This window comes from Prinia subflava, chromosome 3, assembly GCF_021018805.1.
Source record: "Prinia subflava isolate CZ2003 ecotype Zambia chromosome 3, Cam_Psub_1.2, whole genome shotgun sequence".
NCBI classification, from domain to species: domain Eukaryota; kingdom Metazoa; phylum Chordata; class Aves; order Passeriformes; family Cisticolidae; genus Prinia; species Prinia subflava.
This window is the reverse complement of record NC_086249.1, coordinates 101,434,036-101,451,913: the sequence shown is the minus strand read 5'-3', so window position 1 is coordinate 101,451,913 and position 17,878 is coordinate 101,434,036. Positions and strand designations below refer to the sequence as shown.

The 17,878-nt window shown below is 37.1% G+C and overlaps 1 protein-coding gene across 16 annotated transcripts in view; it reads right to left on the bottom strand.

The window, feature by feature from the left end:
* Positions 1–17,878, bottom strand: part of KDM6A (lysine demethylase 6A) — a 149,282-nt gene that overhangs the window by 37,694 nt on the left and 93,710 nt on the right. For 4 of the 16 annotated variants that reach the window (XR_010079755.1, XM_063393057.1, XM_063393058.1 and 1 more), the window contains exons 9-18: positions 15,945–16,010; positions 14,704–14,797; positions 9,878–10,004; positions 7,224–7,322; positions 6,641–6,860; positions 5,945–6,079; positions 5,346–5,501; positions 4,591–4,686; positions 2,493–2,597; positions 1,538–1,933 (exon numbers count right to left, since the gene is read on the bottom strand). Coding sequence is in view for 15 of the 16 variants with exons in the window: in XM_063393057.1 (XP_063249127.1) it covers positions 1,538–1,933; positions 2,493–2,597; positions 4,591–4,686; positions 5,346–5,501; positions 5,945–6,079; positions 6,641–6,860; positions 7,224–7,322; positions 9,878–10,004; positions 14,704–14,797; positions 15,945–16,010 (1,494 nt within the window). In the remaining variant the exon portion in view is untranslated. The remainder of the gene's footprint in view (positions 1–1,537; positions 1,934–2,492; positions 2,598–4,590; positions 4,687–5,345; positions 5,502–5,944; positions 6,080–6,640; positions 6,861–7,223; positions 7,323–9,877; positions 10,005–14,703; positions 14,798–15,944; positions 16,011–17,878) is intronic. The other 12 variants (XM_063393059.1, XM_063393061.1, XM_063393068.1 and 9 more) reach the window with 7 other exon arrangements.

Sequence of the window (17,878 nt, the reverse complement as noted above, 5' to 3'; positions counted from 1 at the left end):
CCCAAACCTACAATTACATTGTTGCATGTTTAAAGGACTCCTTAGCTATGAGCCAATGCAAAAGAAAATTTGTGAAAATAATCCATTTTTATATTTACTTGTAACTGAGAATTTATTTTGGAAAGGATCCACCTTGGAGGATCCCAACGGTGATGAAGTTTCCTCCTAGTCTGGTTTTCACTTGTCTTTTAGAAGGGAAGGGTTGCTACACCTATTATAGGCAAAATGTTTTTGTTAATTACAAACTGCATTATGCATGTCACACCTGTATACGTAATTTCTTAATTCCTCTATGGAGCTTAATTCCTGATAAATAGTTGTTTAGATCAAGAGTTCATTTGGTACCTGTGGAGAATGTTACAGACTCAGAAACTCTGCTGAGACCTTGAATGGACACAGCAAATGGCACCACAAGCTTTCTTTGCCTTTCCAAAAGTATTTTCTCCATGGAAAAGAGCCAGTTCCTACTGCAGTTTATTACTTGCCTACTTTATGGACAATAGCACAACAGTGAAGAACTTCTTTTATACAGGGAAAATACAAATGTGAATTCTCATTTAAGCAAGGAGCAGTAAGCTGCAGAGGCTCCAAATCCCCGTCATGTTTAAAAATGGTACTGCTTATTTAGAAGAAAACTTGAAAACCATAACAGTTTTAATTTTGAATAATCAAGTTTTACACAAAGTGTTCCAGAGTTATCTCAGCCTTTGTTGTTGTGTATGTGTAGTTAAGTATCTATATATGTAAGCACACTGTTATTTCTTCAGCATTAAAGTAACATGCATTATTAATTAAACAAGAAATGCAGGCAGTTTTGAGGAAGAAAACAACATTGTATAAATTGTATAACCCATCTGGTAAAAATGAATTAAACCATGATGGTATTTTCCTATAAAACTCTTCATTACATCCACAAGGTTTGTCTTGGAAAAAAGACATTCAGGCTGGAATTAAAAAAACAAAAGCTCCATCTTCAAGTTCTAACACACATACATAAACCACCCTTACACACTGTAATCCCTATGGATTCTTACGGGCATTATAATATTTTTCTGCAAGTAACTGTGCTGCTGAGTCCTACGTAATAATTTTTAAAGATCACATGGAAACAAAATATGGTAATGATCACATCATGGCAACAATGTGATGTCAAAAATAACTACAACATTCAGCTTCCAACGAAATACGCGCATTCCTCCTACACGAAAAACAAAACCACAACATTTCACACTAAAGAAGCAACAAAAATATGTACAAGTATTCCCTTTTAAAAAACTTTTTCTACAAAGGTAGAAAGAGTTTCTGAGCTGAGCACTACGGAAATGCACTCTTTGATTTATGATCATTTCCTTTATCCTGAAAGGCGTTCACTTAACACACAGATTTTTAACAATATAGAGTTCAGGTTTAAGCTATGTTCTATATGAATCTATGCCTTTGACTCTAGGGAAAATGTGCTTTTACAAACGAGAGCCCTCCACCAGTGACACGGCCAGGAAGGCTCCTGAGTGCCCCCAGGAGCAAACTGAAGCTGTACCTGAGTGGAGTTGGATAGTTGGTTTTTCCACGGCTCCTCTGCGCTGCTGGTCAGGTTTGTGCGGTTATGAGGTAGAGAGAGTGCGTTTTGCTGCAGGTAAGGCACGTTTCCATTACTTCCACTTTCTGTTATGTGATTATTGCCTATCAAAAGAGTGTCTGTACTACCCAGCGTTCTTGCTGTGCTGCAGGGAACGGGGCCTGCCGGGAAGGGTCCATTAGCCAGAGGCTGCCCGGGGCAGGCGGGACGGATTCCACGCTGAGCGACGTTAGGCACTCTGGTCAGGGCAACCTGCGGCTGCTGGCCAGAGACGGAGTTTGTAGGCAGTGATGAATCAGCTGTTGGCCCGTTAGGAATTCCAGTAGATCGTACCTGTGCAACTCCTGTTTGTCTCATCTGATGGGACACGAACAAAGCACAGCAACGTTGGCTCGGAACCGACAAAGGAAGGGGAAGAACAAGGCTTGTGGGTTTTACTGCACTGGTCAGTTCCCAATTTTATGCGCATTTTAAGATCGTCACAGTTGCTTTTGATGACTTTCAGAATCGTAAAAATGCTGATTAAATTTTAAGTAAAGCTATCAGCACACTTTTTTTTCTTGGCTCCTCAGTCTGAGTGTATTACTGACAGACATGGACAGAGAAGTGAACAATGACAGGACAAGAAAAATAATTTTCAAGCATTTTCAAGCAGGACTGCTTTTAGATATGTCCACTCACTTCACTTTGAAAGTGTGGCTTGAAAACTTTGATATTAACCAGCTGTCCTATAAAAAAACACAGCTAAAACTCAATATGTTTCAACCACAACTATCCTTTATCCAAAAAAAATTAGCATAACGTAGCGAGGGGCATGGGAACTCTGCACAGCAGAAATTCTTTAGAATTCTAGAAACACAACAGTCTCCACTACTGACAAAAGTGGTGTAGATAAGAAAAATATTTTTGTTCTTACCTGCTGGTGTTGCTGCATCAAGACAAACTGACTCTCCAGCTGTTCCAGCATAAGTTTCTGTGCTGGATTTAGATTATTTCGGTTTGCACGCAGCTGTTCCAAGTGCTAAAAAACAGCAGTGTGGTTCATAATCATTAAAATTGCATGGGATTTTTAATAACTTTCTTGCACAAAACACTAAAAAGTATCCATGAAGACAAGACTTGTAAAGTTGAAAATAATCAAGATTTCTGTTGCAGATTCAAACATCTTTCCATACACTCTCTTGCAAACAAATCTTATTACTAGTTACTAAAACTAAAGAGACTCTAAATTATTTGAGTCTATAATTATTATTGCCACATTAAAATTAAGTGTGCTGGTACCATAAAAGAAAACTACATTCAAGTATGATTATATAGAATTCTTATCATAATTGTGTACATTTGAACACCTTTTTGTATTGTGCTAATTTTGTATTGTATCAATTTTATTAATACCTTCCATGACAAAGTGAATTAAACCTATAGGCACACATGAAAATGTCTCCTGAAAATGTAAAAAAAAACCCAAAACAAAACAGAAAATTGTATGATTTAACTAGTGAGAGTAATGTCTTAATTTACAATATTGATCTCATTTGCAATTGATAAATTTAGGTAACTATTACCAAAAATCTGATCTCTGTACTCATTTAAAAATACTCAGCACCCTGCATTATTCTATCAGTAAGTCTGCTGCTGCTAAGTGGTATGACTTAAAAAGCAGATGAAGATGGTTCATGCCAAAATCCCTGGATTAACAGTACCTTCCATTCTGAGTTCCCTCTGGAGGGGAGTGCAATAAATAATACATATATATATACACACACAGAGATATATGCACGTATATTTACATGCCATATCCATCCAGCCTTTGAGCTGCCAATTTTGAAAGGCCAACTTTGAAGATGCAATAAAGGCTTTTTTATTCACTCTCTTCTTGCATCATGCATTTTTGGCTTTCTTTTTGTATGTGCTGGAACCTTGTCAAACTATTGCCAGCACAGAGGCCTACTGAGGTTCTGCTTAGATCTGGAAAAAGGTGAGACTGAAAAGGGGAAAAAGTAGCAAAATATAAAATAAGCAGAGGAAATAATGAGAATGCTTGGAAAGGGAGGGAGAAAGAGAGAGAGAGAGAGAGAGAGGGAGGGAGAGAGAGAGAGAGAGAGAGAGAGAGAGAGAGAGAGAGAGAGAGGGGAAGAACCAAAGGAGTGGGGAAGTAGGAGAAAGAGGAAGGGAAAATTATACAGTATAATAAAGCCAATATTGTTCAGACACAGAAACAGCTGAAGAACTGTACTGGAATTGAGGGGAACACTGCTCAGTTAATGAGAATGCTTTCTGCCTCTGCACTGTGCTCCCTTCTATTTCTCTCTGCATCCAAAGCATGTGCTATGCATGGATAATATTTTCCATCAGGGCTTGATTTTCAATATATGCAATTCCTGCTGAAGCTCACTGCATGCCCTAATGAACTACAGACAACAAAACTTCCTGACAAAAAAAAACCACCCAAAATGACATTTCCAAACTAAAATCTAGCATTACATACAATTGTGCTAGGTGACACAAAATGCAGAAAAGCAGCAGCAGATTTCATTTGAGTAATCATTTTGTAGAATGTGCTTATTTGTTTATGCAATTTGATACAAGAAGCAACCTCAGAGGAAGGGATGATGTTACAGTAATACCTCTACACCTCTTTCAATATCCCCCACATTAGAGCAAGTCACAAAACTTACTCTGCACATGAGTGTGACAATTTGCATATCTGTCTTTAAAACATCTTATGAAAAAAGAGTTACTGAATGTTCTTACTTTATAAATGATAGAATTCATACAGTGTAAGTGTTCAGTTTCTGATAGAGATCATTTAGTTTACTACTAGAACTTATCTCACATAGAGAGGCCACAAATATTAGAAGAACTTGAACTACATCCTAGGAATTATTTGGGAAGTATTTTACACTGAATTTCAGGAATGTGAAACAAGAACACGTTCCAGGTTTATTTTCTTAAAAGGAAGAAGGAAAGAAACAAAATATTTAACAGAGCTTCTGAAGATCTCCCATACATACCTGTATTTTCTGTGGTGTCAAGCACCAAGAATGAATTTGTTGTTGTACAGGAGGATGTGACACTGTATGGCCACTGCTCCAAACATCTGAAGTATTCTGAGAGAAAATGTTAAATTAAAATGTGTGACTATCAAAGGGCCAACATAATTTCTTTTACTATCTAGATTTTTTTCTTATTTATGAAAGAACTAGTAATTGTTTCAAGAATAATAATATAAAAATATCTCCTAGTAAGAATGTACTAAAATAACCAAGTCTCATTCTACTATTCTCAACAGTATCAGAGTAGTCTGAAGAAAAACTTAATTATACCTAATACCGTAAGGAGAAACAAGCAAATCAAATTATGCAATTAACTTAAATGTATGCTGCTTTTAAAACTGAATACTTTATCTACTGTAACACTATTACATGATGATGAAACACTTGAATTCTAAATATAAGCAAAGGCAATAGACAGGATGACATGATTGTCTCCCTCTCAACCATCAGGCTACAATTGTACTTCTCCACTGACACAACTACAACTGCAGTATAGTGCCACCAATCTGCACTGCCCTTATGCACCTCCTGTCTGAGCTGGACTCTGATTAAATACAACACTGAAAAACGTTTTTTTAAAATTTCTAAGAACATTCCCCACCTTGATGCCAAAGGATTAAAATTTACAGCACAAATTCTGTGCATGCTGCATCATTTCAATGCATATTTCCACATAATTTTGGTAGGGGGCTCTAGTTCATTGGAATATATACCTTTGTTGGACTAGATGTTCTTTTCCTCTTGGCAGGACTGGTCAGGTCATCTACTTGGCTAGAAGGAATCATGTGTAGTGGCAAGGATTGCTGTGAAATTGGTGTTTGAGTGAGGCCTAGTACAGGTTCAGTATTTGGATGATGAGGTTTACAAGCCTAAGAATCACAGAAGGAAGACAAAAATATGGTTCTATATATTCTTAATGCTTTCCTTTCAATTTCATAATTTTAACAGCCCACATACTTTAAAAGGGCCGAGTAGATATTCTGAAGCTGATCTCAATAACTGAAAAATCAGTTTCCATATGGTCATCAACGGAGGAATGTGTACCTTTCACGGGATTATTAAACCACTGCAGCACTTCTATTTAAGATGAAATCTTTTAAAATCATGAATATCCACAAAGGTTCTAAATTGGTACCCCCATATTTCTCCCACATTATAGGGAGCTCCTTGATCTAATATCCCTCTGCAAATAAAATCAAAGGCTTCTTTTAATAAAAGCCAAATCCTGTGCTCAATAAAATAAGCTTGACCACTACCGATTGTAAAGAACCCTTAAAGCTGGGCACCTGCAGAACATAACCCAACTTCTCACCTGCTGTGCTGTGTTCATGGCACCCTGCCTGGAGGTAAGCTCTGCGGGGATTGGTAGGCTCCATGCCTCCTCAATACTAGGAAGTAATTTAGTTTTATTCTGTAGACTACCTTGTGGAAGGTTACACAACTGAGCCTAGGAAAAATTATGTAAAAAGCAAATTTAACACAAGCCTACTTTAGTAAGAGCAAGTCCATGAAATCTTCCTAAATGCTGTAGCTAATTATGTCTTAAAGAGAGGATAGATTTAAAATTTTGGGATTTAGAAAGGTGCTAGGTATAAAGAGGGTAACCAGAATATAAACCTTTGTGAGAATCAGAACAAAGATGAGCTCTGGATTCAGAGGTCTCATAATTCCTTTTTTCTGAAATTGCAAACAAGAGTGAAAGATAGTGTGTTGCATATTCTCACTATATGTTATGAGAACTTAAAAATGTAGACAAATACAAAGAAAAAAACAAAATGATGTAAAACAGTATGCTTTGATTAAATGTGCAAAATAGGGTTTATAAGGAATTAAGTTCCACTTAAAAATGAAGAAATAAAATATTACAGGCTATGATATGCTTACAGTACACATGAAAACAGGTTAAACACACCACAAACAACTGCAAGTTAAACTCGTGTGTGACTTCTCCCCTCCCCTCTGCTGTGTCTTTGTAGAGTATTTCCCCTGCTTAAAACGTTCGTTTTACCTGTAAATACTTTATCCGTGCTGCAAGGGCAGAGGTATTACTACAATTTTTGCTCCTAGTTGCATTTAAGTAGCATTTAATGGCATCCTGAGGCTGGTTGCAGGACTCATAGAGTGTGCCTAGGTCCATCCAGGCTGCAGCATGGCCATGGTCCAATTGTACAGCACAGATATAGGCCTGTAAAGCATCCATAGGCTGATTTTGCTGTTGGTACAGCACACTGAATAGAAAGATTAGTGAAGTTGAGAATTAATAACAAAGTCAAGACAGAAGCAACTCAAATATACACATCCCTCCCACAAGCCCTTAATAAATCTTGGCATTATATAAACCACAGTTGTAAGAGTATAAAACTTTAACATGTAAAATTCACGTATGTAACATATTCTGTATTTTAAAACATTGAGAAAGCAAATATTAATTCAGTATTTAAACTTCAAATCAGACAAGTCTGACAACGTGGGTGTATAAATAAAAAAGACTTTACAGTCCCTCTGAGTACACAAAAGAGTTAAAAAAGCTGATATTCTTTATATATATTAGCATAGAATTATATCATTGTATTACCCTGAATCATCCTTACCCTATTGAACACCATGTATCTGCACTTGCTTCTGATTTATCAATAGATTGCCTATAAGATATAAAGGCATCCTGAACTTTCCCAATACTTGAATAGCACCTGGGAGAAGAAAAAAAAGAACTTTGGTAGTATTTATAAAAGATAATCATTAAGCATGGCTTACCAAGACTGATCTGATAAATGTTAAGTCATGCAAATACACACTCAACATTTGCTGTTTCTGAATGCCAGGCACAAGCAGATCAAACATCTCAAAGTGTATTACTAATTATTTATTTAAGCACCCCAAAACTGCTAAACCCTGGATTACTACATTTGTAAAGAAAACAATCATCCCACATTTGACAGACTTGCATTTCTTTCACTTGTGATCACTTATCAGTCAATAAAAACAGTATTTATCTACAGATAGCATTAGAGTGAAACAATTAAGTTACCAATTTTATCAAACAAATGGTTATAAAACTTAATGTTCTACAAAAGAGAATTATTGAGAGATACTGACCAACTCGACCAGGATGGCCCCTGACTGCCTGGGAGGCTTTTTATGTGCATTTCTTGCATCTCAATCATATTTAAGTAACAAACAAACCAGTCAGTTGTACTGCATATACAGAGTATCACATTTTGTAAAATGTTGTGTGATTCTGTATTTTTTAATATGTCTTACTTTAATTCCTCATGTACAAATTCAAAGGTATTCTGGCATTAAAGAGAACTACAATTTTACCACAAGGAACAATAGCTACAGTTCTAAAATTAAAAGCTGCAAATAAAGCGAAGATCAAATATCCATCTATATATATTTACTAATTTAATCAACAATAACTGTGTCTTGTATTGTTTGTAACAACTTTCCCTGTTGGAAAAAGAACTGACAACTTTCAAAACACATAAGTAACAACAGAACATTTATTCTAGTAAACAATAAAAAACAAGCAGAACAATACAGGCAAAGGTTTGTCAAACATGCTACACCCTTTCAAATATTTTTAGGCACACTAGGAAAGGAATACAATAAAATATAGCATTACTTTGCCTGAAATCATCCATTAAGTCTGAATACAGTGTTTCAGGAGATTGTTTTAATGACAATTTAACCCAATATCCAACAGGCACGTTTCACTCTGCCTGTGTATCACACACGTAAAGCTTCTCTTTAGGGCAGCACTAACATTAGGCCTCACAAACTTTGGCAGATGGAGTTTTTCCAGTGGGAGAGAAAGGAGGTGGTGATGTATTTTGAAAGATAGCTTTAAACCAACCTCTTATCTGGTTTGAACAACCAGCAGAGGAAGGAATAGCACAAGGGAATACATGAGGAGGGGAAAAGGAGTGAATGCACAACCCCATGTTCTCCTCCTCCTGACAGAGTATGGACTGGAGAAATGGGGCACAGAAATATTTTAGCTCTAGTCCTCCCTGTAAAGCAAACCAGGGAGGACTAAATAAAATTTAGTGCTCCCACTAAATTTTCCACCCCATTTCCTGGATTCTGCCCCTTGTCTGCAGGGTCCTAGGCTTCATCCTGACCACCTGAGAGCAGAGCAGAGCACAGCAGCTGCATGTGTGAAGAGCTCCAGCTCTGTCCTGCCTGAGAACTCAGCTTGCTCAAGGTACCTGGAATGGGACTACAGAAGAAAAACCAGGGTTTCAGCCCAGTGGAAGATGCACAAGATGATCCCTGGCTCATTTTCCCTCTTCCCTCCACAGCTGCCCTGCCCCTCTGCCCCACATGCTCGGTGCTGGCTGGAAATCTGTCTTACAGGAACAGCTGGAGAAATATTATTAGCATGACAAAATCAAAAATAGGTTCCAGCTGTATGTGACCAGAATCCCCAAGAATGTCAGCTGGAAGACACTGAGGTTAGGATATTAATTTTATTTTTGCCTCATTCTTTTTAAATCTATTCCTCAACAGAACTGATGTGTTCACACACGGACTTGAATTGCCCCCAAAGCTTTCTCCAAAACTTGAGTATTTCAATAGTTACTGCTGGCTTAAGTGAAGTACTCTATTTTCTTAAAAAGGAGACCAGAAAAAGTCATCCAATTTGTATGATTTACATGTGGGAATGTTATTTTTCAAGTAAAAAAAATACTGTCAAAGGCTAAAAAATTCACTGAACACTAAGTCATTAGAATAGATCAGTCTGAGCTATGGATTGCTGTGTACACCCTTTAAAAATGGATGTCTGCCTGGGAAAACATTTGTATTTCAGTGCAAAAACTGAGATTAAGAGGGAGATTCTGAGAAAATAAAGAGGGAAAGAATTATGAAAAAGGTATGAAGAAAAGTAACAACCTTCACAGAGGATTTATAAAGAAAGAGGGAGAGAAACAGGTAAAACCAGGCCAGATATATTCATATTACTGTAAATATGTAGAGTGAATAATAACTACACAAAAGCAAAGCCACTTGGGTAGCACACTTCATTTCAACTTCTAATCTTTATTCATCCCAAATATGTTAGCACTTTGTCTTTTCATACACTCCCCAGAAAACTGAAGACTTCAGTAGATAAATATATACTTTCCCTTCATTTTTCCTCTGATGGGATTAAGAAGAAAAACAGTGTAAGATACTCACAATAATGAGTATCCTCAAAAAAAATTACCAGTACAGTTACAGTGTTTATAAAGTCTTTTCTCACCTTCCAAGGAAATACCAGGATTGACCAGAATTTGGATCTGCTTCTAGAGATTTCTGGAGATACTGTATAGCATAGCTTTCCTTGGTTGCCTTGTCTCCAAGCTGATCCACGGTGTGATGCATCCAGCCTACAAAAACAATCCACAAATGGGAGAAGTGAAATTCCCCAAGACCATTTAAGACTCTGGCACAGCAGGGCTTTGTAGCATTGGTGCCTCTCTAAAAATAAGAATGTCAAGCAATAAAACCACTTATATATACATTACGAAGTTTTAAAAACTTTTAAAGGTCTATACTAAATCTACTTTCATGCAGTTTTAAAGCACATTTTTGGGTTTAAATAATGTTCTAAGAGATTAGGAGCACAATTATGAACTGCTCCTTATTTATAGTCTCCTACTATAAAAGTGAATGTTAACTCTTTCCTCCTCTGAACACAGACATCTTCCCTGACATTGTGAAAAATGCCACCATTCTCCCTGTCACACAAAGCAATTATGTTTTCTATACATATATATATATATCTCTAACATGTATAACATCTATATATTACCTTGTTTACTCTTTTTCTTCTAAATCCTTGTATTTGTCCCATATTTACATTTGGACTAAGAATTTTTGCATCTCCACTTGAATCTTACATTGTCATTTCCACCTCATTAATACAACGTACTTTCCATTCACCTTGACAAATGCCATCACCTCTCATCTACATAACAAATTCATCTCACCACACGTCATATTCCTTCAAATGCCTTTTCTTCCTTCATTACATTAGACAAATTATTCACCCCACTTGAAAGGCCTCCCACAACCCATCCTCCCCAATAATATTTTACATGCTATTAAAACAAATCTCTGCTCTAGCACTGATGCAAAGCTTGGTTACCACTTCAAACAAAGCACCTTCATCACCTTCTCCAGATGCTCCTCATCTGCTTCTATGCTCAGATGGAATTCCTTCAAGCAGCCACAAAACTATCTCACTGCTGTTCACACAATGAGTACAAACAAGGAAATCTTTTGTGGCCAGCAGCTGGCTTGCTGAAATCACTGCATACCACAGTGCTCAGCAATGTCTTGATGTTTGCTCAATAACCATGTATTTGTCTTAACAAGACACTGCTCTTCAGAGAACATTTGTAAAATGTAAGATGTGACAAAGGAGTGTCCCTTGTGGAACACTATGACACTAATTTCATAAACTACCCAAGGTTTGCATAAAGTTCTGGTTGATGGCAGAGTTGAGCACACACCTGCACTGTCCATTTCAAACCTCTGAGAGCTGCACTTTCAGCACTCTAAATTTGTGCTTTTTGATAAAGTCAAACTGCACCGACAGGCAAGACTGAGAACTGAACTCATGAGTATTTGCAGGCTCACCTCGCTCTCTGTAGTTACACTTTCCTTTATGGTTTTTATTCTCGCTGTTCTATATAGCCCATTTTTTTATTCTGTGGGCTCACATTTGTTAACACACTACACTTCTGCAGATGGAAAGCAAACATCCAAACTTTAACAAAGGCAGTTGAAAACAAAATCACAGCTACTGCACAACATTTGCCTGAGGTGGTCTAAGAAATATCACTTGAAAATTGTGGTCACAAGCAGAAGTTTGAATATTTCATGGACTGCAAGAAATGTCAGGTAAGGAGTCAAGTGGTTACAGTGCTGAAAAAAGTACTTAACCTTGACTGGAAATTGATCAAGTAAAAAAATCTACCAATCAGGAGACAAAAAAAAAAGATAAAACCCCTGAAGGATTCTTGCAGTTACATAGCACAACTTTGGGTCATTAAATTGATAAACAAACTACAATTTTGATTGAAATCTCAAGCCTCTGAAGTTGTTCAGCATACAGAAAACATTCATGCTTTAAGAAAAAAAGGCTTCTCTGAGGTTGGAATTCACCTGAGTAACTATACATTAAGGATATATGTACCAGGTGCTGTTGCAAAGCCTGAGATAAAGATAATAGTTCAGGGATTATGAACAAGGGTAAAAAAAGACATTAAACAATTTCCTCTATCTTTAGAAATGTTGTGCACCTATTTTCTGTTTCATCAGAACCTTGCTGGATTGAAAAATAACATGTTGTATCTTTGTGAGATCTTTATTGAGGTTCACTGATAAAAAAGAACAAGTCTATTTCTAGAAGACAGAAATGAAAACCAGCAATTCCTATCTGGTTTCTCTGTTGAAACAAGGGTTGCTTCCCAATTTTATCTTCCTGCACAGGGAGTTGAAAAAGGCAGAAAGCACGAAAGGGAGAGCAAACAAAACTTTTCCACTAGAATAGCACAGGCAGAGGAAACTGGATCTGCTCTTGAGCATAAACCATGAAGGAATAAAGAAGGTGATGGAAAACCCCTAAGCTGTGCAGTTTCCCATTTGCAAGACCTACCTCTACCTCAAATTCTCAACTAACCTAACTGACCACTTTTCCACTGCTGGGACATTTTTAATATGATCAACCAAACCACAGATCTCGTCCACAGTTCACAAATGTTCCATGCTCTTTTGCAGATCTTTGCAATCTGATTTGGAACAGATTTGGAACAAATCCCTCTGATGTGCTAGCCCAGCTCATGATCTTTTTTTCATGCTTATCAATCATTCTCACACTTTTTCTTTAGTATATGTGTGTATTTCTGCAGACATGAACTTATTCCCTATTTCAGCACCTCAGATGCCTCATCCAATTATACAGACACCATCTAAGAATGCTCCTAGCCAAAAATCATTGGGAGAGCACTTTGGGAACTCTAAGCAGATGTTTATGTTGTTCTTACACTCTTCCTTATGCAAGAGCTGAGTACAACTGGAGAAAGAATACAGGGACAGACTTGATCTTCAGTCTCATTAATTTATTGTCATTTTGGGCAAAGTGGTGAAAAGAATTGTTGTCTGGAAAGCAAATGGAACAGCACAGAGAGGGAAGGAAGAAACTGTTTCTATCCACCTGCAGATATCTTACTGTGATGTCTACCTGAACTAGTCAGCATCCATCAGCTCAGCTGGGAACGTGTTTATCAGGGAATCACAAAGTTCTCCTCCACAGTCCAAAGTCACAGCTTTGGAAACCAGTAACAGGAGCAAAGATTTTAGTAACTCTCTCACAAGATATCTGAACTTGCCTAAATTCCAGTCTGGCTCAATAAACATTAACTAGCGAAGGAAAATAAACAAAAGCTATTTTCAAACTGATTTTTTCTGTCAAAGTGAAAAAAAATAAAAAAAAAGAAGAGTTCAATATACAAATACAAATATGTTTTGACTGGGTTTTGCAAGTAGCATTCTGGCAGATGGCAGGTATTCTCTATTCTTTTTTCTAAGCAGCAGTACACCACCCGGAATGTGCTTCCTGAGGAGGTGTTTTTATTACCAGCTGCTAAAGACTAAATCTGTGATAAACACCAGACTGATAAATACCACTGCTAACAGAGAGGAGCAAAGGAAAAGGCATTATTCCTTCAATGTTCCAGTTAAGACCACTCTATCCCTTTCTCCACACAGAAGCTACCCACACAACAAAACTGGGTGGCCTATGCTGATTGAATAAAGAGAGTTAATCCAGTTTTCAGACAGCAGATAATTCTCAAAGTCGCTGCTCTTACTGCTAGCACAGAGACCTGTGGCAGCACTTTATTAGTACAGCCATGTGCCTTTGCTTCTATTGTGGCAACATACATCAAACAGATGAAAAAGAGCTGGTCAGCTCTTTTGAGAAGCCTGTCTTCCACTGAGCAGATGCACAGCCTTCCTGGATGAAACTGCTGACAATTTATACTAGGTGACATAATACCAAGCTAAAAAAATATATATATTCAAAGGGCTTACTGAGATGTAAGCAACACTGTCCTGTGACAGCAAAAAGAGCAACAGCCAGAGTCCTGCAGCAAACTCCTCGTGCAGTTTCACTTGAGATTTCACAGAGATGACTTAAAATTAGCCCACTGATTTTGACATTTTTGTCACAGAGCACAAATTATCCCACTTCAAATCCATACACAACCTGCATCACAGAAAAAGAAAGCACTGTGGTCATAATTTAATGCCAGCTACAAAAATGACCACTATGTGAAGAGAGAAAAAAATAAAAATGGGCAGAAGCAGGCTAAATTAATATTTAGAATAATAAATTAGATGAAGAACATGGAGGTGAATGAAGCAGTTCTGTACTGGGTTGAACAATTTTAACAAAATATTCTGGAACTACTTTTATATGGTATAGAGGACAAAAGCATTTTATTCTATCCACTTTTTAGAAATTCTTGTCTAAAAATTTTTATCAGCTTTCTATAAACATGGAAAATGACAATTACAAAAAAATTCCTTTTCACTTTTTATATGTTTTTTTATGGAACCTGCTGATAAACCTTTTAGTTACAGAAGCTGGTTTTCATTACATGGTATAATTATAGAGAAAGAAAAGGTGAATTTTTCAGTTGCCATGCCTTCTAGTCTGACACAGAGTATTTAGGTTTACTGCATTTCACCTGGCCATTTTCAAGGGATGTTAACAGAGGCAGAACAGAGAACACAGAACTCCAGCTGCTGCCTTTCTTCTCTGGAAGACCACCCTCTCATTGCCCAAAATCTAACACACAAGAGCTTTTTAATTTTGTTAGGTTTTATAAAAATATTTTCCTTCCCTCTTATTTACTTGATTATCTACTGCTACATGTTCTATTTGGGTGAAAAATCTCACGTACCATGTGCAGTGTGTCTAAGACTTGCTTTGGAAATGAAGCCTTAAAAAACACTGCTGAAGGCAAAGATGGCAAAAATGAAACACAGAGGAAAATAAAAGTTAATTTTACATACCTAACTGCTGTAAGACAGTTGCTTTTACTTGTGCAGGAAGGTTTTCGATCTGCAAAAGCTGTTCATAAGCTTCCTTTGCAGAGTGATACTTTCTCTGCAAAAGGAAAAAAGTAAATGGATTAATCATAGAGCTTACAACAGATCACCAATAGCAACGATTTCACAGCACTGACAGCACACAAACACATTGACAAAAAATTCTAGATTTGGTTTTTTTTTTGCATACAGTGCATATGAAAGCTTTAATGAGTGATGTATATATAGAGTAAGAGAATCACTTCCATAAATAGAGTATTTCATAGAAACTGGCTACTTAAAATAATTGAGGGAAATTTGTAAATTATTAAATTTTGTCAACTCCTCATATATGTGCTATGCTTCTTACACTACAATAAATATTCTGGTTTTAAGGGGAATACTTGAATGTGAATTCACATCTGAGGAAAGCCCACACAAAGTCCTTCCAGGAGATTTGTAACAAAACCAAAGATCATCAGTAATTGGTGGCTGGTATAATTTTGCCTCTTTCCTTGCTTTGGTATATTTGAACTGCCTCTTTCAAGATATTAGTTGTGCTGGTAAGAGTCCCACCACATGTAGAATTAAAAGGTTTATGCCTAGATAATAAAGGTACAACATCTTATTATCTGCTGCATAGTTTAGGTGTTCCTACAGTCTGGAAATTCAATTTTCAATTCTCTATACAAACAGGTGTTGGTCGAAAAAACACATTTCCAGGTTAGGATTGGGGTCTTTATTGACTTCTGTGAACTGTATGAGCTGTTTTGTGTATATGAAAGGTTAAGACTTCTCAATAATTATTGGATGAATTATTTGGTAATAACATCAGCATTTATTTTTGCATTCCCTAGCAACAGTTGCATAAAAGTGAATGTATTTTAAATGTTCAACTGTTCTGTGCCTCCTCTTCCACAAATTTGCTTTTAGACAATTCAACATTAGGCTCCATTCTGGCAAACAGATGAAGAAGCATTAAAATAAATGGGGCCACCTAAATGCAAATGACTGTGGCTTAATTAAATTTTTAAGAAAGGAGTACACAGTAATCAGTATTGGTGTTTTGAAGGGAAAACTGGGAAGAAAACTCTAAACAATTAAATACCTACTAGAATTTAAAAATGTTATCAGGTTTTTGAAATCTCAATATCACAAAAGAAAACTCTGGTGATTTAAAATCCTTATTCTAGCCAGGAAGAAAAAATAAAGCAGCAATTACATACTTTCAAATGGAACAAGGGGAAGTTGGTAGAAAAGATTTTTAATTGGTGTTCATGAAATGCAGACAACTGGTAAGAAAACAAATAATATAAATAAATAAAATATCCATGTCCAGCAAAAGAAAAACAATCAGGAAAAGATTTTAAATTTAGCACTGGGAACAAAATTTGTAGTTTATGACTATGAATGTTAAGCAAATGAACAGAAGTTCACCGTAGAGCATGACAGCAGAGGCAGCAATATAGATGTCCAATTAGGTAAATATTAGTGCCTAATATTCACACTTTGAAAAATATGTTTACAGGCTCAGGAGGTTTCAGAAAGGCCTTTTAAAACAGAGCATGTTTTCCAGACCTGCAGTATTTTTTACTTTTGTTATTTATTGTAGCATTTATCCTTTACAAGTCCAATTACTACGTGCCTTAAAATACTAACAAAACTTGTCACAATGTTAACATTTGGTTTTATTTCATGGAATCAGAATGGTTTGGGTTGGAAAGTACCTAAAAGATCATCTAATTCCAACCTCCTGCCATGGGCAGGGTCACCTTGCACTAGAGGAGGTGGCTCAGAGCTCTGACTTGGCCTTGGACACTTCCAGGGACAGAGCAGCCACAGCTACTCTGGGCAACCTGTCCAGAGCCTCACCACCCTCACAGGGAAGAACTTTATATCTCTGTGCTAATTCCAAAGTCCTTGATGTTTGGCTGCATCATGAATGGTCTTAGAAATGGAAAAGGGGAGGAGAACCCAACCCAGCATCTTTCTTTAGGCACCGTGCAAGCCATCTCACTTCCAGAGGTGAAATATTAGAAACCGGCATTAAACAGCATAAAAACCACTGCTAATTCTCATCAGCACCAGGCTTGTCTCTTGTCCACAGCCTGGCAATCCATCACTTAAAGTGTAGTACCGTGGTACTTAATTTAGGAATGAATTAACTTCTTCATTAATATTAAGAGAGTAGATAGTTTTCAAATATATGGAGGGTTCAAAAAACTGTTTCACTGTGTCCTGTAAAAGAAAACAAGTAACCAGCCTGTCTCCAAAACCTCTCTGGTTGTGTCAGAGGTAATATCCAGAAGGAAGCCAGGACTCTTTGGGTTGTCAGTTTGCCAGATTCCAGAAAACAAGATACCCCTCCCAACCAGAACTGTGGGACAAACCAAACCTAAGAGCAGAATGCACCAAAACTTTTTGCTCTGGCTTGAATTAAAACAAAGCTCCTGCTGCCTGCAATTGTCAGCCAGAAAGCACAGGCTGAGCACAGCTAACACTGGTCTCACACAGGACACCTGGCACAGTGACCTGGGGTGTTTAACAACTTCTGATCTGCTGGAGTAAACCAGAACTGATGTGCTGAATGGAATCTGGATGGCAGCCAAGTAAGAACCACAACAATCCATAAAGTTGCTTAATGGTGCATTGGGATGGGAGATTTCTGTCCTGTCATGCTTTGCACCAACAGCATTCAAAAGAAAAATACTCTGTTCATCAGATTTTTATCTTTTATTTGTATAGAAATACTTAAGGCCATTTTTCACTGTGCCATCAAAAGACAGCACTTACTTTCTAAGTGACTGAAAATATAGTTTATGTCTGTCATCCATTTCATTTACAACAGGTTTTGTTTTCATGTCACATCCCTTCCTCAGTCATATGATACCTATAAATGTGGTAAAAGGGCACAACATCCAATTATGTAACCAGTCAGTCAAATCTCAAATATACCACAGCTATCTCAGTAGCCACTTGGTTTCAATTGATTTATATTCTGGAAGCACAGGAAGTTCTGTGATTTCCCAAATGATTCACCTGAAAAGCTCTGTTGTAGGATTTGACACCAAATTAGTAACACAGTTTATTGGCTGTTGACTGCAACAACTGTTGATGCCTAATTCCACATGCATCAATTTCATTTGAAAATCGAAAAACT